Source organism: Ixodes scapularis, unplaced genomic scaffold (genome assembly GCF_016920785.2).
Source record: "Ixodes scapularis isolate PalLabHiFi unplaced genomic scaffold, ASM1692078v2 PGA_scaffold1__304_contigs__length_218370807, whole genome shotgun sequence".
Taxonomy (NCBI): domain Eukaryota; kingdom Metazoa; phylum Arthropoda; class Arachnida; order Ixodida; family Ixodidae; genus Ixodes; species Ixodes scapularis.
Genome location: NW_024609846.1, coordinates 123,361,954 through 123,389,198, shown reverse-complemented (window position 1 = coordinate 123,389,198; position 27,245 = coordinate 123,361,954). Strand labels below are relative to the sequence as shown.

Here is a 27,245-nt window from a genome sequence, read left to right as displayed (position 1 = left end):
AATCTGGGCCAAACTTTCCTTTAAAAGTTTGGCATTTACCAAACATTGCCGAATCTGAAGTTCGGCAGATTTGGTCCATCACTAGTCGCAACTGCTACGTCGCGTTCGGCCGGCGAGGACGTAAGTTCCGGCCGAATGCCGACTTAGCACTTGCACGGCGCTCTTCTGTCGCGGAAATCTGTTACGGAAAGTAAAAATAAGATGGGAAGGCTTGCCAAGGTGTAAACTCTCCTTTAATTCATTAAATTGAGTAGGCTAAAAACGAATAAAAGGGCGGGCACTAGATGACCCGTCCATAAAATGTGTGGCTCCTAAGCCTGTCGTCCACTAGATTGCCTTGACTGGTTGCCGAGTGTAAAAGTTAAGGCACTCTTTGTGCCTTGAGCAACAGGAGCACGTGTATTCGCAGCACGGTATTCACATGAGGCTGCACCACTGACTGAACCAGCTGCGGCTCTCCTGGAATGGCAGGAGCCGTCTTTCGGGGCTGCCGGTAGGCTTGTCTACTTCGTGGTCGCTCTCGGCACTGGTGCTGCCACTGGTGCTGCCCGATGCGCACTCCGCCAGCGCTTCCAGGAATACCACCGGCTGATCCCTGCAACATAATGTGAGCCAGTCGGTCGGCGGCCAACGTTTGGTGGTGTTCGGTGGAAAAGACATGATGTTGTGCGTTGCTGGTTATGCGAAGGATACTAGGGGTACCATTCCTGCATGTGTTGCAGAATTTTATTTATTTATTGGTTTATTTGTTTCCCATAAAATTGGTCTTTATCAGGACACTCATAGGAGTAGTAAAATGGAAACACTTCGAACAAAAAGAATAATGGTACAAGCAATTAAAGTACACCTATTTGGACACCATACAGATCATTACATCTCTAAATCTCGAGAAGTGGGCTTAACGAAGAAAACAATTGCTCCGACTCGCTACGAGACACAATGCTTTCGGGCAACACATTCCAATTGCACAAAGTTGTGCTTACCAGGATGGAGTGATACGTCTATGAAATGCTCCCTAATCACTTTATGCTGAAAGAAAACGGGTAAAATGCAGTGCGCAAATAGGATAATATATCCACCAGCCAAACTTTTTGTGCCACTACATATGTTTGAGGCACAAAGCATTTTAAACAGGAGATCCCCCACACGCTTGACCACCTCTTCTAACTCTGTTCCGAGGTGATGTGCATTTGGTGAAAGCTCGGACAAGAGAAGAATAGTATTAAAAGGGCACCTGAGTGCCTTTTTGTAGAAGCTTGTTTGTAATGACATATTGTTTGCTGGGCAATAAAAATGACCACTTCTGGATGGCAAGACGACCAAGTAAACTCGTAGCAATAGAAATATACGGGCACTATTTTCTCTTGGTTGGGCCATCCTCGGGTCTCCACCATCTTTATAAAATTTGACCAGTTAACTGCGTGGATATTCTGAATGTTACTATTATTGCTCTTTTTAGGTGCATTGTGCATTATATTTTGACAAAAACATTGCAGAAAGAGGGGCTTGTCACAATCTTTGATTATATTTTGTAATAGGAAAATTGGCTGCCCACGATAGTAATTTAGTAGTTTTTTTTTTTGTTATGATGCTGAGTTTGTAGATATAGTTATCACCATAAACAGATGATCTCAGAATCCATTTGAGTTCCTCTTTAAAAGATGGCAAGTTGTGCTAGTTGGTTACTCATCACTGGATAATACATAAAAAAACATAGACAATATAAAGGAAGGTCTGGATACGCCGTGACTTTAAGATCACATAAGATCTGAATTAGTGACTGACCCTCATTCCACTCACTGGATATGCTGAAAAACATGGACAATATGAGAAAAGATCTGGACAGGACATGGCATATCCAGATCTTCCTTCGTATTGTCCATGTTTTTCAGCATATCCAGTGAGAGGAATGGTGGTAAGTTACTAATTCAGAACTTGTATGACCTCGAAGTCGCCCGATCCGTGTCCAAGAGGAAATGCTGACTGTCGTGGTGCAATCCTTTTAATGATAGATGTAGATGTTGATGGTTTAAAGACAGGGTGTTTCTTAATTGATTGGTTTTTCTTTTATAGGGAAACGTAAGGGTGGCCACAAAATTTTCTCTCGGTCCATGTGCCACGAAAGCTAGCTTCGAACCTTGCTGCTAAACTGCCTGACCTAGCCCAAACAATTGCTTATTTTGAAAAAAAAGAAAAAAAAAAAAAGAAGAAGATTAGCAAAGCAGGCTTTCTTTTAATTCAATATTGGCACTTTTTATATCTATAGTAATTTTCCCATTTACTTCACATTCCAAACACTGGTTTTGAGAGAGGGCCACACCGGAGCAAATTCCAACCAGAGCAGCACCGTAGACACCACCCACCCTGGTTTGTCCTGAGGCGTCCAGTCCCAGACTGAGAGTCCAATGCCCCCCGTTACGATCCTGAGCGTGACGTCCTCCACAATGTCCGAAGCGAGCGCGAATGCTTTGCCCTGGCCTTCCCGTTGTAAGGTTCCCACGTAGTCTCCACCAGGAAGCATTCGCACTGCAAAACAAATGCACATTTCTTCTCTTTCTCAAAGGAAAGCTCACTTTATATACTTGCTAGAATTGTAGGAACGGTGGTGTCAATGACACCACCGTTCCTACTGAACACAACGTTACTTTTAATGTAAAACATTCTTTGGTCAGGCAATCGGTGTTTTGTGAAGCTTAAAAGTGAAGCCTGAATAAGAGCATGGCCGCGAGGTTCGATACCGATTGGTTGACGGTTGAGAGAGGAGGAGTGAGGTGCTCGACACCGTTTGGTTAATGGGGAGGTCATGTGACCAGAAGTGGAACGAGGAAGAGAGGTAGGCAAGGTGGGAGAGGAGGAGTGGGTTAGAAGGTCATAATAATACTTCCTTTATTTTTCTCACAAAAAGTTGAAAGGTGACTAGAGAAAAAAGTTGTAAAAACAGCTTGACTGGCCCCTAGCCACCACAAACAAGCAGTTGCAAAGCAATCACTAAAGGAATTATACAATGAAGTTTGCAAATTGATAACACAAATGAAAAATCGTCACACAAAAGAAACAGCGTTTTACAAAACAATAACACATTGAATCAACACACACACCGCTAAGACGTGCAGTGCGCTCTAACTAAGCTCAACGCAATTGGCGCTCATTGTTGATAATAAGGTTTGAGATACAATATTCCCCTAGAATCCAGCTATGTAGTGCTGATATCTATATCTTGCCTAATCAGCTGATTAAGGGTAGTTGGTAAAGCATATGCCATAGTTTGATTGCCGTAATTAGTTCTTGAAAGGGTACTTCCCAGGGTTCTGAAATATCGGCAGGTTTATCATTTCGTCTACACATGCCACATATTAAATTATCTGATGAGCGCCATGAACGTAGGCGTCTGACTAAACAGGCTAGACATGCTACTAAACGATGAAATAAATGTTTGTGATGCCAGAATGTTCCACGTATGCTATGCAACACAAATGCCTAGCAATTCGCTATACTTTTTTAGAGATTGTTCATTATGACGAGATGTTAAAAATCCCTGAAAAGAAAAAAAAAAGTTTTTTTTTAAACAATCTGGGGGGGACACGTGTATTAAAGGCAAGTTTTATTTGAAATTCTGCATGCAAAGTCCATGACGTCACGGAATGGTCATTTGCTCTTTTGACTTCAATGAGCAAATGCTCATTGATCTCCTGAACGTGAAGGCAAAGCCGATCCACCTTTCTTTCACGTGCCCAAGATGCCGAGAGAAAACAAGCGGAAAAGAGGTGACAACCTCCTTTCTGTTTCGCATTGTCAATATAGCTGTAAAATTGTGTCTCGCACCGTCAATATAGCTGTAAACAAAATGTTTTTTTTATTTGCGTGTTTCAACCAGATTGTTTATAAAAAGCATCTTTTTTATTTTCAGGGGCCCTTAAAGGGATACCACAACCAAATTTTGGCGCCTATTTTTTGGTCCATACGTGTTCAAGGGAGCAGTATCGCATCGGACACACCAGTATCTTGTTAAAGAAGACACGAAAAAGAATTTTAAAATGAATTAAACCATTAGCAAAGATCACCTGGTGGATGTCGCTAAAGCCTCGTTTTGTAATGCCCGTCTAGGAACCTTGACAGGTAGCGGCTATTCTCCCTCTACAAGATTATAGGGGATTAACCCGTCACTCAAAATTCACACAAAAGCAGCTTTGTGGTGAGTTGCGGTGGCCTGCTGGCATGCTTTGACTGCTTCGGTGGCTGGAACAGCTAAGGCATGCTGACGACGTCAGCCTCGCCGCAGCTTTGCTCCATCCCGAGACAGACTACGTCACAATATGCCTGATGTGATGTGCTCTCTTCTTGCCGCACTTTGAGCGCTTGCCAGAGTGGACTGTTTATTCGCGACTCCAGCAAAACGGTCGCCGCCAAGCGGGAAAACCGGGAACCAGCCGGTCCAGGTCGCTCCGCGCCCCTCCGCGTCTCTGGTGGCTTTCGCGGAGACGTGTTGTCGGCGCGGTCGCGAACGATGTAATTTGACGAAGGTCCGAATATTTCTTAAGTTTGCCTGAGTGATCATTAGTGTGGTGAAACCTCAGTAGATTGTTTTCTTCTATTACGTGTTTGAAAGCCCGTTTACTCCACAGCACACGGTCGCGTGCTTTCGATTTCTTGGATGGGGAGGAATCACGGAAAACTTTTTGATTTCTTGTCTGTCTCGAATCGCATTCAAAGTGACGACTGCTTGGTAACTGATACTGGAGGGAACATCAATGTTGCAGTCAAGTGAATGGGAAGGTTTGATAGCTGCTTTTCTTGAGTTTGGTTGTGTTCGGTTAGCTTCAAGTTTGAGCCACCCACGCCGGTCGGTGCGTTGGCTATTCATCTTGGCTGTGTTTCGCCAAAAAAGCCTCTGGACCACACTGAAGGAGTTGGGCTGATTTCGCAATTACTTGATTCAGGAAAACTTGCTCACTGCAAATGATGAATGACGGAAATTATCTGGTTTCAAAAGGTGGGAGACAAGTCTCGCAACGTTAGGTGCTGTCACGGCATTTTGACCTATCGCGCCTCCAATATGTATATTACGAGGACGTGGAAGCCAAGAGCAATATACATCTACATTGGTCAGGTTGACCGGCCACAAAAAAATACAAATTTTCTCCGTTCAATGCAGAAAAGTTCTCCGCGGATCGTCAAGGAAGACTCTCTTCAGTTTGTCCCCGTGCTGCCGGCTATAGAACCATTTGGCTAAGTTTAAATAGTATGTCTCCGTCTGTCAAATATACTTTTACTCAGCAGCTCACCTAATAGCTAGTCAACTAAACTCATATTTCAACCCAAAGGATATACTAATATCGCTTTAGTGGGACCCCCCCATAGTATGTAATATAATACATAACCCGCTCGTCAAAATGACTTCTCGATTACTACTAAAACCTGAATTGAAATACGAGTATCAGCTGCTTAGTGGGGCGCCGGCGGGTTAACATGGTCCTTGGCTCAAGAAGCGGTTGCTTAATTTTCATAATTTTCCTGCAGCCTGTGTTGTTGGCCGAGCAGACGACTGGAGCTGTTTCTTAAATGCGGATATGCACAAAAGCTCGATTTCGCGGACAGATAAGTCGCATGGTCGAGGCAGTTAGCTGAAAAGTTACCCTCTGTGGAACAATTCTATAGTCATCGCCGCTTTCCTTAGATGATCAAAACTGATTAGTATATTACCGTCTCTCCGGAGCCCATAGTTTCGGTTTTGAATGAAATCTCCGAAACGAAAGTCTGACACGAAAAGAACAAAAAAACACCGGCAAAACAATACTATTCTTTGCAAGTTTATCTGCACCGGCTACACTTAACGGTCTCAGTTCAAATACCTATAAAATTGGGCATTAAACAAAAGAAAATCTGTTAAATTGAATGCGCCACCTGTTCAGGCGGCCCAGCCGAGCCGCCGCGACCTGGACTCAGCCGCCATGTTTGTTTGGTGGGGGCGCCCCCTATAGGTCGCTGGAGTCGCGAATAACTAAAAATACAGCCATCAGGCTCAAAATACAAACGTTTGTTTGTCATTTACAGATATTGTGGATCATATTGAGTCCATTTCTGAACATGACGTGTATATTTCAAATTTCATTGAAGGATCCCCTTAAAGATGATGTCTGATTAAACAATCTTTTCTGCATGCTATTTTAATAAAGCACACATTTTTAAGATGTGTTGTCACCAGTCCGGAAAATACGGCACGAAGGCCTTAAAATAATTTACTACCTAGCTCAATGGTAAGGACTATACATTCGGAAAAACAAGACAATGATGTTCGCTATATGGCCCCAACAGCTCTAATAAGCTGGTAGACGAAACTGACATCTTGCCAGTGCAGGAACTTTCCAAAATGAATGTTTGTCAAATGTATGCAAACGGTCTTACTGTTGACTGCACTGCATCCAGTGTCCAGATCACAAGAGGAGGCCAGCACCAGTCCAGCCTTGATGAACACAGCTGGGGTGGATCCCTGCTCTTGCGGATGGTTTCTAAGGCGATCTATCCTCCCTGCACAGGAGAAACCAGATCCATGTGAGCTGTAGGCGTGAGGGGGAAGGTAGCAGAACATTGCAAATATTTCTTTTTGAAATCAACGCTTTGCTGTCTTTAAATTTTCATCAAAGGATCTCCCCACAACTAATGAATATACTAAATTCGATCTCCAAGTCTAATGCATTACAGTGCTCACCCAATGCATTGTAAGTGTCGAGGTGCCTAATGTAAAGCATGATAGAAACTTCAAGTAGTATAATTTTTCAGCTCCAATCTTTTGTCATGTGGATGAAGATTTTAGCAACATTCTCACGGATGCATCTGAGTAAACCTGGCATTGTTTTTTGCAGCATCTGAACTGCACCCTGAAGCTTCCCTTTTTTTTTCAACCTAAACAGATAAAATGTAATTACTTTTAACTTCAGTTAATTACTGTCTTATTCAGGCAGAATGTTATTATGTGGCTGGAACCTAACCATATCCGGTTGGGTGCCGGCAACGAAAGTCGACAGGCCGACTGCCAGCCAAGTGCTGACACAGCACTTGTCTCCTCACTAGTTGGACACCAGTGCCGGCCGAACCCCTTCGAATGCCTCCGTGTTTTTCCCGATGAGAGAAAAACATCACATGTACGGACATACAGCGGCGCTCTGCCCTGTGAAACGACCGCGCTCCTGGTTTTTCCAGGGAAGCAGCGCAAGAGAGAGTGGCAGAAAAGAAAAGAAAGCAGACGCTCGCTTTGCAGCAACAGGTTGAGGTATAGTTTGAGTGTTTGGCTCCCTTTGCGGTGAGCTGGTGCCGGGACTCTGCTCGACACTGCAGCATTCTAACTGTTCTGTTTTCCACACGCTTCGTCTACTGCATCCAATGAACTGCGTCTCACACTCCAACAGGCTCCAAGAAAATTGCATTTACTCTGGAACTGCGGAAGATGGCACCCACAAGCGAGACATCCACGGAGTGCTCGCACGCTTGTCTTGCACGACACAGGGCCGCTTCGCACCATCCAGACTCCACATGTGTACACAGTTTCTCCATGCCAGTATGGGAAACAGGCTTATTTCTGTTAAGAATATTGCCTTATATAAAGTAAATAACAAAAATCTTTATCTTTATGATATCTGCGAAATTCTCAGTGTTCACCTCATATGTTTAAAACAAATATATTTTAATGACAATTCATTCAACGACTGGTAAAAGAAGTATATAGTTAGGATGAGTTTCTTGTCACATTGCTAATTTGAGAGTTTTTATTCTTAATCCAAGTGCAGATTTGAAATCGTCAGTCAATCTGGGAAGAAATTGGAAAACAAGTTCAAAGGGCACCTCCGGTCAAAAGTCGAATTAAAATAAATGACTGATGTCGATTTCCGGAGACTAAATACGAGCACTGCCAAACTATTACACTAATGGGAAATCACGATACATTCTAAAACCGATATTAGAAAGGCTACCACCAGCTTATCAGCGGGCATTCAGCGGGTTGGCTGGTTGTCAAGCAACCTTGTGCCCCAATGTCATACTACCGTAATATCCCGAGTCATCGCCCACCCCTCTACCGCCTGAAATCCATTAAAAAAGTGGGGTGGGCCATGTCTCGGTAGGTGAGCACAAACACTTGAAAAAAATTGGAAAGAACCGTCTATTTTTCTCTGCGTATCTAGCGCTGATGCACAAGAGATACATCAAACTCAAAACTCGATTTAGTTTCATTGTTTTATAGAAAAAAATGCTCACGAAAGAATATTTTACTATAGCGAAGTCCGGTGCTTGCATACGCGCTAGAAACACCGCCGATCTGCATATAGCGGGAACGTTTGTTCCGTAAAAGAATGTCACCACTATGTTCTCCTAGTTAGTAAAAAAAGAGAAAGTCTACAAGAAAATAGAAAAACCGACCAGGCGCAACGAGCGAGTGAGCGGACCAAAGAAGCGACCAAGAGCAATGCTGAGAAAGCGGGAAAGCCGGCGGTCGCGTTGGCAAATACTTTGGCGTCGGGCCAAGTCGGGCGCCTTGTCAATTGCAAGCTCTTGCGCAACTTTCTTGTTTGGTGCGTACATACGTGCGTCCGTGCACGGCGGGCTATCAATGCACGGTTGGGACGCTCTGCAAACGTCTGTGTAGGGCGTTCCAGCAAAGCTTTATTTACGCGTTGGCTTTGCCTAAAATATTGCACAACCGCGGTCGCGACGGGCGGGAAGAAGGAGCGGGTTCGCGGGGACCTTACTTCGGCGGAGACAGACTTTGACCTAACACTCCGCGGTTACATTAACAAACTCTTATTTTGTTATCTCCGTCGTTTTCTTTTCGCACGGATACACGACCACTTTGGGGTCACTCACGGAGGAAATTCGTAAACAAAAAGAAGTGTCTTTCCCTCCTTCGTTTTACTTTGTCACGGACGTCCTCCAACTGTAAGGTCCGCGGCCGCGTCATTCGGGTAGGATGAGTGTTCGCGGATCGCAGAGTGCGCGCTGGGGTATTTGAAGGGGTGGGCGATGACTTGGTGTTTTTTCGGAAATCGATATTGGCCCAAAAAATGGGGTGGGCGATGGCTCGGGGATGGGCGATGACTCGGGATATTACGGTAGTCCCATTCGTACCCAAGGAGGCCAAGCCTGGCCAAGCAGGTTACTTGTTTGTACTTCCAGTTCTTTCGTCGTGTTTCTTTGCTGCGTTATCAGCGCTCCCAGCTGATGATTTCTTTTTCTTGCGTTATGTTTTAGCAGCAGTCTCTTGTAAGTGCTTCTGAGCGATCGCGCATGAAGATTATTGACTGCCTGCTCGCTTGAGCGCGTTGTGGTGCCGAACGCGGTATTCGCTGGTGGCCGTAGTTTAGTTCGTGCCTGCTCAGTGCGAGCTTAGGATTAGCTTCCACAACGCCTCTGCAGTGTGCATTGCGCACCACCAAGATTGTAGTTCTTCTCTGAAGATAAGTGGGCACTCGTGAGCCCACATTCATTGTGGCAAACTCGCTTTTCGGCCGGCAACTTTATGAATGTGTATTAATATTTGCTACAGACGTTTGATATTTACGAAGAAAAGCAGTAAAACAGCCGTAGCATCTTACCTGAGTGATCGAAACAGTTCGTGACTAGGCCAGTAGTACGTTTTGCGGTACCGCGAAACGAGATTTGTGTCGCACAATGGCCACGCAGCTGATCACCAGAGTTGCCATCATGCTAGGGCCAGTAGTTTTGGTTTTGCCGTAGACACCCGAAATAAAACTTTGAGATCAAAGATCTACAAAACTTACACGAGGCATAGAACCAAATATTACACCTCGTCGTTCAGGGGCACTTCCTGCACTACAATCAGTCGTAACTCCAAAATCGAGAAAATGTACTGGAGTTGCCCTTTAAGAACCCTAGTCCTTAATGAGCAGCTCCATCTATGGTTTGTTTAAATTCAGAATCTTCCAATGGACAGACAAGATGCAGACTAGAGCCACTAAATAAGCTACGCTGAGAGTATCGGCACTCCATTTCACAATTTTCTTGGGGCCACCGGTGATTATTGCAGAGAGGACACGATCGGCGATCTTGACGAGTTGAAAATGCACTCTCTTGGCTTTAGGTGTGGTTTCAGGAAGCTCGGGCAACATTGTTTTGCTCTGTGGAGGACTGCTTTAACATTACTGGATGACGTAAAAAAATGTTTCGCGTGACTTAGATAAGGCTGCGGATCACTAGCAACACTGTTAGTTATGTAAAACGATGGTTGGAATATAGAAATGTAGTTTTTCTATCTTTGCATCTTTTGGATCGGTACATTGATTGTTTATTCCAACAATCATTGCCAATCTCCTTACTGTTCGTTATGTAAAACGATGGGTGAAATTATGAAATGTGTTTTGTTTTTTCTACTATTTGCATCTTTTGGATCAGTACCCTACACCTGCAAGGGCCTAATCAAGGCCCGCAGTGTGCATGTGGGGTGGTTCTAGTACAGGGGGCGTGCAAGCAGCCTCACCGGAGGACCAGTTGATGACCTTGAGGTTGGAGCTATCCGCTCCCACGAAGATCCTGTAGCCGTCCGTGGCCAGACTGCGGATGTGATGCCCGCGCGGCACACAGTCTCCGATCACCTGCACCGCACACAGCTCGCCCGACAGGAACTGCCACACCTTCAGGCTCCTGTCGCTGGAGCCCGTGACTATTGTGGTGGGTCCGTCAACCTGCGGGAAAGCCGACCTCTCAGAAAGCGCACTCTGATTTTGTGCGCCAGCTTAAGGGGAGGTGCAAGTTAAAAAACAGCAATATTTTGCAAAAAATGTGATCTGGGGTTTCATAGTGTTTTATTATGAGTGAATCTTTATATTTGATGCATAAAAGTAATTAGTGCCAGTTATGAATGCGAAATTAGTCAAGTGCGCATGTGAAGACCTTCACGTAACCCAGAACGGCATGAATTTGAGCCTTTTTTCTCTGCGTGGTTCTTAAAGTTGTAACAACGCGCTGTAAAGTTGTGATGTCACCTGCCATCGCATTTTTGTTGACAAGTAGGCCTAGACATCTCCTCTCCATGTAGCTTCAAAATCTCACGGAAATTTATTGAGAAAATATTTTCCACAATGCAAAAGAGTATTACTACATATCTATGATAACATTTGAAAGCGTTTTTCTCTTTGTGTAATTTTGGGGCATCTTCACAGTTTGTGCACAAGAATTTGTTCTTAATACTGTCCTATCACAACCAAATTTGGCACACATATACTTTACCATATGCACAGTGAAACCCGTTTAGAGAAAAGTTCGAAGTTCGTCGAACTTCTGACTTTTCAGAATTCGAAAGTTCGAAACTTTTCGAATTCTCTTGATAAATAAGTTTGAAAGTTCGAAATTCATTGAATATTTTGGTCAGTCAAGTTCGAAAGTTCGACAAGCATCGAACCTTGCAGCGCAATAAGTTCGAAAGTTCGAAAAAGATTGAATTTTTTAGCGTAATAAGTTCGACGGTTCGAAAAGCGTCAAACTTCTTAGCTTAACAAGTTCGAAAATTCGACCTCCGTCGAATTTTACGATATAGACAATTCGAAAAATCGAAATCTTTCGAACCTTTCGAACCGCTTGATTCGATCCTCAAAACTTCGATTCGAAAAAAGTTTGCGGCATCCCTATTTGATACCGTACTCCAGAACCCCCCGTTTTACAGGGTCGGAGTTTCCAGTAGTAAAGCGACGACCCAAATAATGAAATGTTACCCTGATGTCACTCCAGCTCCATAATATTGTGGTTGTAAAATTGTTTCAGTGTTTTTAGTGTATACTGTGTAATTATGTCACAAACTCATAGTTGACATTACTTTTGTCCCCCACTGTCACATAAATTGCCTTTGGCATAACTTCATTGACTGCCACATTGATCTGCGGAGTCACGAAACATCTACTTAGGTTAGCGTTTGAATTGCAAAACCTAAGCCTTCCAGAATCTCTCCAAAATTGTCCGGGCGCTTACCCACAGTGCTGCAATGGAGCCCTCATGGCCAATCACGGAGCTGACCACGACGGCTTGGACAACGTCCCAGACCTCAATCTTCCCACCTTCTGCAGTGAAAGAGGTTTCGTGTGTTCAAAACGTCCCAGTTTCCCACAGAAATTTCCCGTCCATCATTTCTTGACTTACCCGTCCCAACGACAATGAGGCAGTCCTCATTGAGCACCGCCAGAGTAGAAATGGGGTTGTATGTGTACATTGACTTGAGCAGCTCACCTGCAAATACCAATACATTATCAACGAAGATGAGAACTACACATGCTTGTTTTCTACCCCCCTTGCCTCTTGCACACTCTTCCACCGTATGTGCGAGCAAGCTCGCCGAGTTGTGATGGCGTGTCAAACCCGCTTTTCCTGGGTGTATTGATGGTGCAGTTGGTTCACCATCGGGTTCACAACTGGAGGGACCTTGGTTATAAACTGAGTGCTTGCACATTTTCTCAGGTGCTTTTTTGTACTGGCGAATGTTTTGTGCAATGATTCTGCATTATAGGAATGAGCGTTACAAGAATCTGCATTAATGAAATCTGCTAGGAGCCGGTCATATATATCACATTCTACATTAACAAACATAAAAACAACTGGTGTCACGGTAAGCAGAAGTGCATCAAGTGAGATGCTATAGACGTCCTGAATCATAAGCTTTAACAATCGTAATATTTAGATTCCGTCATAAACGTGCATCGCAAATCAAGATCTTTTGAAATTATATATAAATACCTGTAGGAAGTACCTAGTAGTTAAGACAGCCATAGACTACTAAACAGAATATAGAATAGGCCATCAAACAGACTGCCATGCCCTAATAAACAGTTATCATAAACCGTCTGGATCCTGAACTTGAAGCTTCCCTTCTAGCAGACTGGCCATCTTTAATTTTATATTTCTATTTTCAAGAACAAATGCTTCATGCATTCTCTAATATGTGGTGACAAACTGGTTGCATAGAAAAATAATTCGTGGTAGAATGTCTTTTCTTTTCACCTTCAAAAGAAGTTCTTCATGTGCATAGCATAAGACCATACTTGGAGCAAGTTATTACTGTTGTGCTCTCTAAGCATCACTGTTAAGTGATATTAGAGCCTTGTTAGGGTTGGCAAGTGAGTGCAGCACACTCTGGCTGAAGGATGCACCTTAATTCTCGAGAGCTGTTCAAAGGTGTGCCTGCCAACAAGCTTAGGCAAGAGCATTTTTTCATACATGAGCAAACGTTCAAACATTGCAAGTTTAGACGTGCGAAGACGTCCCATAGAAGCCTATGGCAGCAGTCAGAGGGTTGCTGTAATGGTCCGCAGTAGACTACCTCGTAAAGCAAACATATACAACAAACGTACCTTGAAGAGCAAGCCACAGGTTGAGGTAGCAGTCCGACGAACCGCTGACCGCAATGCGATGGGCCGCCGGGCAGCCCAGGCGGGAACTCAACACTCTTGTCTGCTCCGCCGAGAGGAGCAGGGCCGCATTAACGGAGGACGTGTGACCACGCAGGCTGCATAACTCCTGGCCGGACTGTGCGTTCCACACCCTCAACGTGGTGTCCCGACTGCGGGGCGCCAAGAAAGATGGCGAGACAGTAAATCTTCATTAAGACAAAGTGTTTGGTGTTCGATCCGAGCCTAGTCCACAACTATATAGTCCATAAACTATACATATTTAAAAGTCAACATTTTTTTGTGGTGCAGACTGAAGCGGACTAGGCAAGAATTTGTTTTAATGCGTTAGCATTAGTGCCCTGGTACATGCGCTGACTTTGGGCTGGTTTGGAGCACACATATATAAAATTTGCAGCGTCGCCACAGGATGGCACCACAGCCCCACTGGCTGTGGAAACTATAGCTAGGAAACGTCTCCTGGAAGCACCGACAGATTGTGGCAGGGTGCACATATCGAGAGGCTTGGCGATAGGAAGCATAGCAACGGAAGTCGCACCAGATTGGTTGGTTATAAGGTGCGACGCCGTGATGTAAAACCTAGCAACCGAAGATTGACGGCGACTAGCACCTTCGCCAATTTCGGCGCCACTCAGTGGGGTACGGCAGGTGTATCACTGGGGCGTGTGTTAACCTTCCCCCCCCTTCCCTTCTGCAGATGGCTCCATTACAAAATATTAACCCACCTTCGGCCACCCGTACCATGCTGCCTCGCAGCACCCTGCCAGCCGCCCAAATGCGCCCTAGCCTCGCTGTCCCCCACTGCACCTCGGTTGCTAGGTGTTACCTCACGCCATCGCTTTCTATAATCAGCCAGTCCTGCGCAGCCGCCGTCCTTCATGTAAACGCTACGTAAGTGACCTGGCCTGCTTGCAAAAGCGAGAAGAGGGGTTTCGGGAATGTTCACCCTGCGGAAAAGTGCCGAGAGTGTGCATCCATAGTGCTTTGTAATATGTAACCGCTGCGTGAAATGCCTACGCATTTCTTCGAGAATCGGTGCGGTGGCAGCACTGATTTTTATGGGTGTGCGAATACTAAATAGTAGTTATCAAATCGAATACCGAATCAAATTAAGAAAATAAAGCAGAAGATTGAATTGAATATCGAATAGGGATTTTATTTATAGGAATTTTTCCAAGTGTGCTGTGAATGAGATTTTTATATGAGCACAGTATGCGCCTGGTGCAGAATATGCATCTCGTACAGAGCAGAAGCTGAAATGTATAAAAGTTCTGGTGAAAAAAGAAAAAAAAAAAGCAGTTGTTGATGGACAATGGGCGCCAAAAGATTTAATTTTATGGAGCAAGCATTATCTATCTACCCTAAGTGTCACAAAAAAAAAAAAAAAAAAATGTACAGCCATGCATGGTTTTTGTTTTTGTTAAAAGCACGACCTAACAACGCGACATGTCCTTTTTTTATATTTATATTTTTTTATATTTATATATGTATCTCAGAAAAGGGGTATTTTGCGATATTTGGTCTCAATTTTAATGGAGAAAAAGGGCACCTGGGATTTGATTTTATATAAATAAACAAATAGGGGTTAAGTCTGAGTAAACAGGCTTAAGGGGGGACATGGGTCTTTGGAGCCAAAAACATCCTAAAACTGTATTATTTATTTATTTATTTAGGTATACTGTTAACCCGTTAGGGTTGTTACAGGGGTGCACAAGGCACGAGAATACATATGACCAAATACAAAAAGAAACAAGGACACTGTATCAAAAACAATTCAAACATACAAAAATAGCGCTTGACATTGAATTTATAAATCGTCAAACAGCGACGAAGCAAAGACATCACACAATAACATCACAATTTTCTCATGATTATACGTGAATAGGAAATACTAAGGATTCGATAGATATCATTGAAAAAGGTTCAGAATGCTTTTTTCAAACAAGGTTAGTGTATTTGCTGTTGTTAATTCTTGTGGTAGGCTGTTCCAATCAGTTATCGTTCTTGGAAAAAAGGAGTATTTATATGCATCAATATTTGCCGTATCTATTTGGTAGTGGTTTAAGTGGTTGCCTCTGAGAGGCCTGATCTGCCGAGCAACTATGTAAGGGTCCGTATTAAAATTAAATTGGCCATTTTGTAGCATATAAAAGAATTTAAGGCGTGCTATTTTTCTACGGTCACAGAGCGTTGGAAGGTTGAGATAGTTAAGCATTTCCTGTACTGATTCTGTTCTCTGATATCTCGACAATATAAATCTGGCTGCCATCCTTTGTATTTTTTCTAGTTTATTTATCTGATAGGCTCTAAAAGGATCCCAAATTATAGAAGCGTACTCTAGAGTAGGCCGTATTAGTGCTTTATATGCAGTTAGTCTTGTCTCAGGGGGAGCGAGCTTGAGATTGCGCTTGAGATACCAGAGTTTTTTCCTAGCAGCTGAGCACACATTGTCAACGTGAGTTTTCCAGCTTAAGTTTGATGATATGGTAAGGCCAAGATATTTAAACTCGTTCACCTGTACTAAAGGTTTGTTTCCAAGCTTGTATACGAATGGTAGAATATTTTGTTTTTTGTTAGTTATAGTACAATGTATAGTTTTAGTTAAGTTAATTTTCATTTTTGACTCCTTACACCATTTTTCTACTGTCTGCAGTGCCGAATTAAGCCGGACCTGATCATCGTGGCAAGAGATAACTGAATACAACAAGCAGTCATCTGCAAACAGGCGCACCGCAATAGAGGGTCCTATATTTTCCACTATATCGTTTGTATAGCACAAGAATAAAACAGGTCCCAAAACGGATCCCTGCGGAACGCCCGAGGGAACGCGGACATAACAAGAGTTTGTTTTACTTATTTCTACAAATTGTTTTCTATTTGTAAGGTAGGCCTTGATCCACAGGATAACTTTATGGTTTATACCCAGTTTCAGTAATTTATTTATAAGTTCAGGATGGGGTACTCGGTCGAAAGCTTTCGATAGGTCTAGGCATAAGGCATCGATCTGCCCTCTGTTGTTCATAGACGTGGCGAAGTCATGCAATGTTTCTGTAAGCTGGGTCACAGTGGAGAGGGATTTTCGAAATCCATGCTGGTTCGAAAGAAAGATATTCGAATGTTCTAAAAACTTAAACAACTCCTTTGAAACAATGTGCTCTAGTAGTTTGCAACATGCACACGTGAGGGAAATGGGACGATAATTTTCAACTGAATGTTTATCTCCAGATTTATAAACTGGAACGACCCTCGCTGATAACCAATCTAATGGTACTTCGCAATTTACTAGACTAGCACTAAAAATAACAAAAAGATATTTTGAGACCCACTCGGCGTAGCGCCTTAGGAAGGTATTGGGTATTTCGTCTGGACCGACTGCTTTCTTTGTGTCCATATCTAATAGTAGCGCAAAGATACCCTCTTCTGTAACTTGCAATTCTGGCATATTCGAGTGTGACTCATGACTAAATTCACCAGCATTTTCGGCGAGGTCACAATTGTCTAAGAAAACTGACTGAAAGAAATCATTAAACGAATTCGCCATTTCACCTGGATCAGTGATGACATGATTGTCATGAGCCACGCACTGCACACTATCTCTCGACGGCGCGAGGTGACGCCAAAACCTACGAGGTGATGTTCTTATAAATTCAGGCATGACCTCAGTAAAGTATCGTTCCTTTGCAGATTTTAGTTTATCTTTAAGAATACGAGATATCTCTTGGATTGTAGTTTTATTACGCGGCTTTTTCTTTCGTTGACGTGCTATTCTACGCTTGAGATGAATTATCTCTCTCGTTACCCAGGGGTTTTGCTTTGCAACACGTTTCACTTTTTTTGGAACGAACTTATCAAGACAGTAACGTATTATCTTTTTGAATTGATTCCACAACTGGTTCACGTCTTGTATATCTACGAAAGAAGAAAGGCTTATTTCTAAATGATCCAGAATACTGACGTCATCAGCTCTACTGTAGTCATACACTTCAGTTGTCGGGCAATTTGCATTTAGTGATTGAGCGGTTAATTTGATGGACAGCAACACCAATTTATGATCCGACAATCCATCTTCAACAACCACCTCATAATTTTTCAAAGATTCTGACACAAAAATTAAATCTAGTATAGAACGGGAAGAATCAGTAATTCTAGTAAACTCTTGAACCACCTGTGATAGATTGTTAGAAAAAGCAATGTCAAGCAATAATTCACCGCTTTTAACATCTGTCACACCAGGATCTAGTTGGTCCCATTTAACGCTAGGAAGATTAAAATCACCAGCAATTATTATTTTAGATCTACAGGTGACATTTTCTTGTAAATAATCATAGATATTCTCTAAAAACTGCGGCGATGAATCAGGTGATCTATAAACCCCGCCAATTACAATGGAATGCCCGCCGAACTTTACTCGGCACCACAAACTCTCAGTAAATGAACACTCAGGCATCAAAATACACGAAAGGTAGTTCTTGTAAATTAAAGCGACTCCCCCACCACGGGAGCCTCTGTCTTTTCTGAGTATTTTGTATGATGGTGGCACAATCTCGCAATCATTTATGTGGTCATGTAACCAGGTTTCGGTAACTACAGCAATATGCGGGTTGTACAGCAGTAACAAGTGCTCCAGACTTTCCACTTTGTTAAGAAGGCTTCTTGCATTCACGTTAATCAGACGTAGGCATTTTTCTTTGTTATCAGGGAGTTATCTAGCTTGCTTTTGCGAACCTCGATGGCTGCCAACTTTTTCACGACAATCATCGGCATCGTTCCAGACGAACATTTGGTCATCTATCTGAATCTTATCATGAATAAGTCGTACGTGAGTTCCACTGGCCCTCTCCGATCTTGCGCTATCCCAGAGGTGTTTACGCCTGTCTAGGGTGACTTGGGAATAATCATTCGATACCGATATCTTTGATCCCTTTAGCTTTTTGCAATTCCTAAACACAAGCACTTTTTCATTGTAATCATACAGTTTTAGGATGACCGGTCGAATTTTTCCATCTGTCCTTTTTCCAAGCCTGTGTATTCGTTCCACTGTCTTCACAGTTACGCCTAGTTGTTGTTGGAAGACAGTATTTATCACACTTTGTTTCAGGTTCTCAACCGTTTCATTTGGCGTTTCAGGAATGCCAAATACTATTAGGTTATTTCTCCTACCTCTATCCTCAAGATCTGCTATCTTTTCGCGTTGTAAGTAGACCAATTCTTCTAGACTCTGAAGCGTTCCTTGTAGCTGCAATATCTGCTGATTACTCTTCTGGAGGACGTCAAGGGCTGTCTCAAGGTGGGTGATTTTATCGGCCATTGCGTTTTGTCTTTGCTGGGACGCTATCTGGTTTTCCTTTACTTCCTTAAGTTCACTTTTCAGCTGTTTTTGGTTTTCGAGCACTTGGGAAATCATCGTTTCTAGTCTCGTCTCTGGGCCCGGGTTTCGTTCGACGTCACCAGAAAGAAGTAACAGCAGATTATCCCGACAATTCATGGCACAATCAAAGAACACTTGTGGGCACGGCAGAACAATAATAAATCGGTAGTCACTTCTAAAGTTAACGCAATTTCCATCACTAACCTGTTGGATTACAAACAGGAGCGGCATGTTAGATGACTTGTCGGTTCCGAAGTTGCCGTGCCCAGTGACGATTGCCGCCGCGGGATCCGCTCTTGTACTGCTCCGGCACTGTTCCATGGTTGCTGCGCGATGATTGTGCAGCAGGCCTGCGATGCTGTGGTTGACGGGCGGGACGAAGGTTTCTTGCTGGACGAATCCGGATCCCAAGGCGAGAGTAGCCGACGACGGGCCGTGAGGCGGACACGCGGTGCATATTAGCAGCATCTGTTGGATTACAAACAGGAGCGGCATGTTAGATGACTTGTCGGTTCCGAAGTTGCCGTGCCCAGTGACGATTGCCGCCGCGGGATCCGCTCTTGTACTGCTCCGGCACTGTTCCATGGTTGCTGCGCGATGATTGTGCAGCAGGCCTGCGATGCTGTGGTTGACGGGCGGGACGAAGGTTTCTTGCTGGACGAATCCGGATCCCAAGGCGAGAGTAGCCGACGACGGGCCGTGAGGCGGACACGCGGTGCATATTAGCAGCATCTGTTGGATTACAAACAGGAGCGGCATGTTAGATGACTTGTCGCTTGCCCAGTCCCCCCTTAAGTCTGAGTAAACAGGCTTAAGGGGGGACATGGGTCTTTGGAGCCAAAAACATCCTAAAACTGTATTCTTATGAAAATGGCGATGGCTGTTGTTCTTCTGAATTTACCTGGCTTCTAATTTTGTGGGTGAATATTTGGGCTATAAATCAACTAATAATGTCTATGCGGGCTGAATGTGAGTTGAAGTTGACTCTAAAACATTGCTTTCACAAAACACAATTTTAAGACTCGTGCAAAATTTGCAGGAGGGATATCTCAGCATCCAGAGCAGTTAGAAATAGAACCTTTCCTGAAATGTGTAGCTAAATGTGTGAAGCATACAATGTTGAGAGCAGATTTTCTAATAAAAGTCTAGAAAATGTTCTATTTGATCTTTTGTTTTATTACTTTTTAGCCATGCATTGAGCACTGAACTTCAATGTGTGGTAAAATCACTAATAGTGGGTTTATATTAAAAGTACTTCCAACATTGTATGTTCTACACTTTCTAGTATCTAGCCATCTGTCAAAAAGGATATTTTGTTGAGCAGTTTTTTTTCTATCATTCCTCCAAACAAAGGCAGGCAAGTTTTAATTACTTTTGGGTCAATTCTCCTGACTGAAAAAACGACCAGATATATGAAATCAGCACAAAAAGCTGAACAAGGTTATGCAGTTTCAATGGATTTGGTCACAGAATAAGAAAATATGCTCCAAGACCAGTGTTCCCCCTTAAACAATATAATCTGAAGTAAAAAACCAAAAAAAAATGTGTGGTTAGGTGGCGCAAGTCACCGTCCAACTGCCGCTACGCATCCATTCCTCCGTCCATCTATCCTGTTTTAGAGAGTCTAGGTTTAAAAGAGGGAGCAAGCGAAACTGAAACCATGGGGACGGCTCCTGCGCAGATTGGTCGTAAGTGTGCATGTGTTGTCTAGTGGCGTGGAAAGAAGGCGAGCAAATGGAAGAGCGACGACGCTTGCCCGATCGACGCTTTTGTCTTTTCGTCACCTTCTTGCAGTTCGTAATTCAAACGCGGCTATCGAACAGTTGGAAACCCTCTCAAATCTCGGCACACAATTTTTCTGTTACGTTTGGTTCCGAATCCAAATTTGCGGCTTGCGGTTCCGAAAGAATGATGGCAAAACCTTGGCTGGTTTCATCGGGGTAGTTAATGTGGTTTTATTTTTGTGATCTTGTAGTCGCTGATTTCTGTGAGTGTGCCAAGTGTGTTCTACATCGGCGCTTCAATTTGAAACGAGGGGCTTTACTCGTGAAAAGAATTAGGCATGGCGCGGAATTCTGGCTTCCCAAAAATTCCTCTCTGGAAGCGGCGCAAACGGGATGTTTTGGTTGTGATTCAAGGTTAGATCGCGTCACGATTATGAGTACCATATTTACTCGCATAATCAATGCACTCGCATAATAAACGCACCACCTAGAACGGGCATCAATATTTTGACTTTTTTTTTTCTCTACCGTAATCAACGCACCTCCAATTTTCGGATCCGCGAGTCTCAAATTGCATCCAATCTAGGAAGCCACCGAGCCAGTTTTCTTTTGCTGCCAAGCGGTCAGGCCAAGTCAAGTCAAGCCGAGTGCGGCTGCTTACGTAATGGCCGCAAGTGCGTAGTTGCGGTAGTTACGGAAGTGATCAACCGTGAAACCGAGTGTCGCGCACACTTGACGAAGCTTGGGTCGAGGAATTGCCGACCCCCGACATTCTTCACCTATCGGATGCATTGATGTCAATAAACAAGCCGTCGTCTGTGATCCGCTTTCAGAGAGTGAAATTGTGAAAGTGGTTAGGCCTAATTTCACATACTCCGGGTAAATGCGTTTATAAATACAGTAAAACCTCGTTATAACAAAGTTGAAGGAGCGGTCGTAATTATTTCGTTATAACCATTAGTTTGTTAAAGCCAATGTCCATTTCTTCCCACTATTAGCAAGCAAGGGGAATTATGATTGCTTTGTTATATCCATTAGTTTGTTATATCCCGTTTTGTTATAACGAGGTTTTACTGTACAGCTGAACCTCAATTTAACGAAGTCACCAGGACCCCCTAATTATTTCGTTAAATCGGGAACTTCGTAAAATCAAGGAAGGAAGACCTCGCGCATAGGCTGCACAAGGAATCCCAACTTTGTTCGTTAAACCGGGAAATTTGTAAAATCGGGTTTCGTTAAATCGAGGTTCAACTGTATGTTTCAAAGCAAAGCAAAGCAATCCGCGACAGAACGGTGCAGCGAGGTGCACGCTGCGCTGTAGGCTGAGTGTTTGGTAGCCTCTCCGTGAACGAAACTTGATCCGTGCGAGCGGGCTTCGGCAGTCGGGGGTTGGATTTCGTACGAGTTCTTATACATGTAGTCGCGGATTATACCTGAGCGTGCCCGCAGGATACTAGCAATATATATCGCCTAAGTATGGTCGTGTTGCTTTTTGTGCTGAATGAGCTTCGTAGGGCACTTTTCCTTCGGCAAAAGGCATCCTGAAAGCGCCCTAAAAAGGTTTACAATTTATAAAGCATGGTTATTGTGGCGTGCCCCTGATCAGTCATGGGTGCGCCTCCATCACGGGAGACGTGGCACAGTACCTTGCCCTGTCATATAGGCACCTAATATGACATTTGCACAAAGTGTGTAAATGCAAAAATTTTACCCCGTGTAATAAACCTCCCCCCCCCCCTCCCTTCCCCCCAATAAGTGCCAATTTTTCGGGAAAAACATGCGTTCATTATGCGAGTAAATACGGTAAATCTGCTTGCTATAAAGCTTGTAGTGTTCGTTACTTTTCTTTTTTCTAACCTGTGCGTTCGATTTTTGTGGAATGGTAGGACCAAGAGGTGTTTCTTGCATGGTCTGCCGAACATCACGGCGCTAACATTGGGAGATAAAACTGTTCCTTTGTGAGCTCCGTGCCGACCGCCTGTCTTTGGCCGATAATATTGAATATTCGAGCGACTGAATACTAGGAATTCGATTCGCAAATCAAATTATCTGGGAACTTGCTATTCAATTCGAATTCGTATATTTGAGTATTCGCACACCCCTACTGAATTTGGTACATTTTGTAATTCTAGATCGTTCATTATGACAAGACTAGACAGATTTTGGGAATGACAGTGTATGCTACTGATGATTTATGTATAGGGTTCTCCGTTTCTGGGTAAAACCCGATATTACCTGATTTTTGCATCCCAAACAGTCTCTATCAGAATCGGGTTAAACCAGATTTCTCCCCGAATACCGGCCTTGAAATTAGCTGAATTATGAAAAAAAGGAACAATTCTGGATCTGCTTTAGAACTGCTTCTTTGGTCACTCGTTTGATGGTAACGAACTTCTTTGATTTGCGTTACCTCTGTGTATATTCGCTTCAGAATGAGTCAGAAGGCAGAAATATACTGTAAGATCGAGCACCACTGCTATATCATGTACTTTGTTGACTTTTGTTCATGTAAATACATTTCAGGTACTTGTCCTTCATAAATAAGACCCGAGAAAACCTGATTTCCTAATGGCTTCAGAAAGACCCGATTTCTCCCCCATTATCAGCCCGAAAAATAGCACCCAGTTTTTACCCCCCGATTTTTTAAAAATATAAAACCCGAAAACGAAGAACCCTATTATGTATGATACAAGTTTGTTCGTTAGCTAATAAAGCAGGCATTAGTCAATACGTGCATTGTACAAGAATATCTTACGTGTAGTTCAGGCACTGGGTGCGGACATTAATCCGGAGAATAGCATCCTGTAGCAGATCGCTTTCCTTACTTTTGTCCAGACAGACCGTTGTTCTAAAGAAAAACTTATTTGATCGATAAAAAATTTTCCATTTATAACTCAATAACTCCTAGTAACCTTAGAAAACAAAACACGTCCTAAACTAATGACTCCATCCCATGGCGACAAACGAGGCATCCGTCGTATCACAAATGTGCTACCCACCTTGCAGAGACGAGGACGTTTCCGTCGAGAGCCACTGACCACACGATGTCGTGGTGGCCCTTGAGTTCTCGCACGGTGAAACCGGCCTTTTTGAGCCGCTTGTAGTGCAGCAGCCACTTCTCGGGGGCTGTCTCCAGGGGTGCTGTGGGCGCGGTCGGGATCACCAGGGGGCGTAGGCAGGCTGGGGGAGATTAGGGCCCTTGATCTATTTCTGTTTCTTTTGCAAATACAGTCAAGCCCGTTTATAACAAACAGCAGGAAACGCTACGATCAGTTCAATATAGCAAGTAGTTCAATATAGCAAAAAATCATTTACAACGAACTTCAACGATACGTTTGTTGTAAGGCGAGAGCTCTCTTCCTTTCTCATCTCTTCGCTTCCACCTTGTAACAAAGCGCTGGAAAATATATTTTTTTTTTTTTGCATGGTTGCAGAGTTTGTTTTTTTAGCTTATCTCCCACTCTTAATCGCTTCCCTTAGTGGGCAACCACATTCTGACAAGTTTTTTTTTGTTTTTTTTTCTTTGCGTACGTGCAGAGAGTTTTTGTAGCTTTATCCCCTTTCTGAATCACTTTTCTTCGCTCAATTTTGTTTGTGGCTTGCGCTTTTGGAATTTTCTTTCTTTCCTACTTTTTTTTTCTTCATGGGGGGGGGGGGGGGGGGGAGACAGGCTAGAAGACGATTGTGTGCGGGTTTTTGGAAGTGTTCCCGGGGGGAAAAAGTTTGATATAGCCAATATGTTGTTCGTTATAAGAAGTACTTTTTACGTGCACTTTTATTTAGATTTTCTTAAGAGGTCGATATTGACAATAATTCGCTGTACGTGGGTTCGTTCTAAACGGGTTTCACTGTAGTGTTAATGCACCAATGCACGAGACCGCTGCTTCGAGCGGCCCTCGGAAATGCAAATGGCAGCGGAGCACTCGCTCGAAGCACGTGGCTCGCATGTTCAGAGAACAATGGTTGCTGGTACTTGTAAGAAGCACAAATTTTATTAGGGGGTTTTAGGGGCGAGAGAGTGGGACCGGCGGCACAGTCGGCATCCAATCACCGCATGCTTCTTACGCGTGCCTCCCGATAAGGCGGTTTCACAAAACGTTAATCTACTTCCAGCAAACTGCCTGCAGCCATACTGGTCAATAGAGCCCTGCAAATCTGCAGAATGCCCGCAGATCATCCACAGGTATCCACAATCAACTGGCGGATGCGGACAAAAATTAATCAGATTTGGCAGTTCGCATGCGGACGCCAGGGAATGCGGATCACATGCGGATATCTGCTGGTCCGAATTTACATTTTTGCAGAGATGGCCCACAAATAAGTGCAACCGTAAAATGTAGAGTGAATAAGTGAGTGATACTACAGAGTTCATCATTGAATGTTTGGCAGGACCAAATATCACTTTTGAAAAAAAAAAGGTGCCAATCAGGAAGAAAATTTTTTTTAAAGCCAAGAAAGACCTGATTCTCACTAAAGATCGCTTTTGAGTGTTCTATCTCGCAAAAAATGCTGTTTCTAGAAAAAAGAAGACAATGCAGAGGCATCGATCGTCCCAGGAAAGCGTGTTCTTGTTTGGACGAAAGAGTGGAAAACGCTCTTCGGTTAAATAAAATCCAAAACATACAAGCCACAAGAAAGTAGAAGTAGTATCCTCGACAAGTAAAACGTGGCATGTGTGTGTGTTTTATGTTGTTGTTTTTCTTGACAGTTGGCAAGTTACCGCTAGGTATGTGGTTTGAAGCACGCTATTGTGGGTTTGTGTTTCAGACTGAAGGTGTTGCCAATATTGAATATTGTGTCATTTCTCAATGGTGTCTCACCACATACACACGAGTACTTCACTGCGGTGAGCACCGCCTTTCCCCTCCCACTTCTTTTATTTATATAAAATGACAATATTATTAGTCTCCTTTCTCATTTTTAATTGTTAGAAATATGTGTCTGTTTGATGTGGGTGTGACAAAGCAAAAACAAAGTACTGTACAACCCTTCATTTTTGCGGCCCCTATTTTTCGCAAATTAGTCACAGAGGACATAATCGTGGCCACTAAATTTCACGAATTCCAGATGCCTGCATTGAAACTCTGAGGGACCAAAATTTTTCCGTATCCTTCAATTTCGCAAATTTTTCAATCCATGAAAATTAAGGCCTCGCAAACATTAAAATGCCGTTCACACACTTGCAACCGAGTAGGACCGAGAGAGACAAGACCGGTTTTTAAGCCTCTTGCAACGGCACAAGATAAGATGTGCACCAGCGAAGCAGGTCCAACGCCGTTGCTAAAAGCTTAAAAACCAGTCTTGTCTCTCTCGGACCTACCGTAGAATACCGTGCATCCGAACATTCCACATTAAGCGCCCATCCCCAAATTGTAAGATCTGAGAATATGTGCACGGTACATTTATATGTAAAATTGATGACCGGAAAAGCGCCCATCTCCCATTTTTTGTGATATCTCTGAAGTTTGAGTGGGCGCTTGCCCGGTATTTTACGGTACTCAGTTGCAAGTGTGTGAATGGTGCTATCGAATTTTACAGTATACAGTCGACTTGCATTATTCGACCTCGATTAAGTCAACTTGCTTAATTCGACCCTGTTCAAAGGTCCCGACCAAAGCCCATACATTTCTATATAAAAAAAAACAAAAAAAAACTATAGTTATTTTGATTTTGAAATATAAAATACCAATTAATTCGACAGGCCATGCCCGATGGCCATTCGGCCAGTACTCAGAGTGTGGCATCATCACATATCCATCATCTGCATTGTTACTGGCTCCAACAGTCTGACTGCTGTGCTGCAGCTATCTGGTCTGTCAATCGCATGTTGCCGCACCAATCAGATATTCCGCAATAACCAAACCTGTTGGATCTAATAATTATTTCGAAGGAATTTAAGTTGGATCACACAATTGCGAAGCACATGCGTCGCATGCTTTTGAGTATTTCCTCTGCCTTGTTTTGAGCATGTTGCTTATTGCAGAACTTTCATGAACAAAGATTATTTTTCCACCCCTAACTGTTTTGTCTCGATAGTTTCCAGGTTCTGAAGGCCCCACTCTGACCAACAAAGAGCTACATGTGGTTCGTTTTGCCACCATCGGCATACAAATATTCTAATCGGTATTCGAAAGTTTAGAATATAAATTTGAACCTCGATTTAACGAAACCTGATTTTACGAATTTCCCGATTTAACAAACAAATCTGGATTCCCTGCGCAGCCTATGCCCGAAAAATGTCTTTCTCGATTTTACGAAGTTTCCAATTTAACGAAACAATTAGCGGGTCCCGGTGACTTCGTTAAATCGAGGCTCAACTGTACTGATACCTCAATCAATATTTGGAGGTTTAGAATATATCATCCTACTACCTTGCTTCTACAGACACTGATCAGAAACTCTACTGAAGCAGTCAATGAAGTGAAAATCAGAAATAAAGGTTGCCAGCTTACGGGGCGAAGACGGAGTGGAGTATGGATGCATCAGCTTGGGCGGGAGGCGCTTTTTTTGTCGGCTCCGGCTTTTTCTCTCTTGCGCTGCAATTTTAGGCAAGCTGCTGACGGAGGTACACGTCATACCTCTCACCTGATCCGATGGACGTGTCTTGGTGAAGCGCTCTGGCTAAAATCATCATTACAAGAGCAGGCACTAAATTTCAAGGGCAAAGCACAAAACACAGAGAAGCAAAGCCAGATGTTGAGACACCTTTAACCCCATTGAGCATATGATACCATTACCAATATTAAAACATGAAAA

The 27,245-nt window shown here is 43.4% G+C and overlaps 1 protein-coding gene across 2 annotated transcripts in view; it reads right to left on the bottom strand.

Annotated features, from left to right (window-relative positions):
* Window positions 1-215: 215 nt before the first annotated feature.
* Window positions 216-27,245, bottom strand: part of LOC8035754 (F-box/WD repeat-containing protein 7) — a 32,158-nt gene continuing 5,128 nt past the window's right edge. For both annotated transcript variants that reach the window (XM_040207761.3, XM_040500039.2), the window contains 9 exons: window positions 26,942-27,025; window positions 23,489-23,669; window positions 13,341-13,549; window positions 12,136-12,222; window positions 11,968-12,056; window positions 10,484-10,688; window positions 6,403-6,525; window positions 2,364-2,526; window positions 216-595 (listed from right to left, as the gene is read on the bottom strand). In XM_040207761.3, the coding sequence (XP_040063695.2) occupies window positions 418-595; window positions 2,364-2,526; window positions 6,403-6,525; window positions 10,484-10,688; window positions 11,968-12,056; window positions 12,136-12,222; window positions 13,341-13,549; window positions 23,489-23,669; window positions 26,942-27,025 (1,319 nt within the window). In that variant the 3' untranslated portion in view covers window positions 216-417. The remainder of the gene's footprint in view (window positions 596-2,363; window positions 2,527-6,402; window positions 6,526-10,483; window positions 10,689-11,967; window positions 12,057-12,135; window positions 12,223-13,340; window positions 13,550-23,488; window positions 23,670-26,941; window positions 27,026-27,245) is intronic.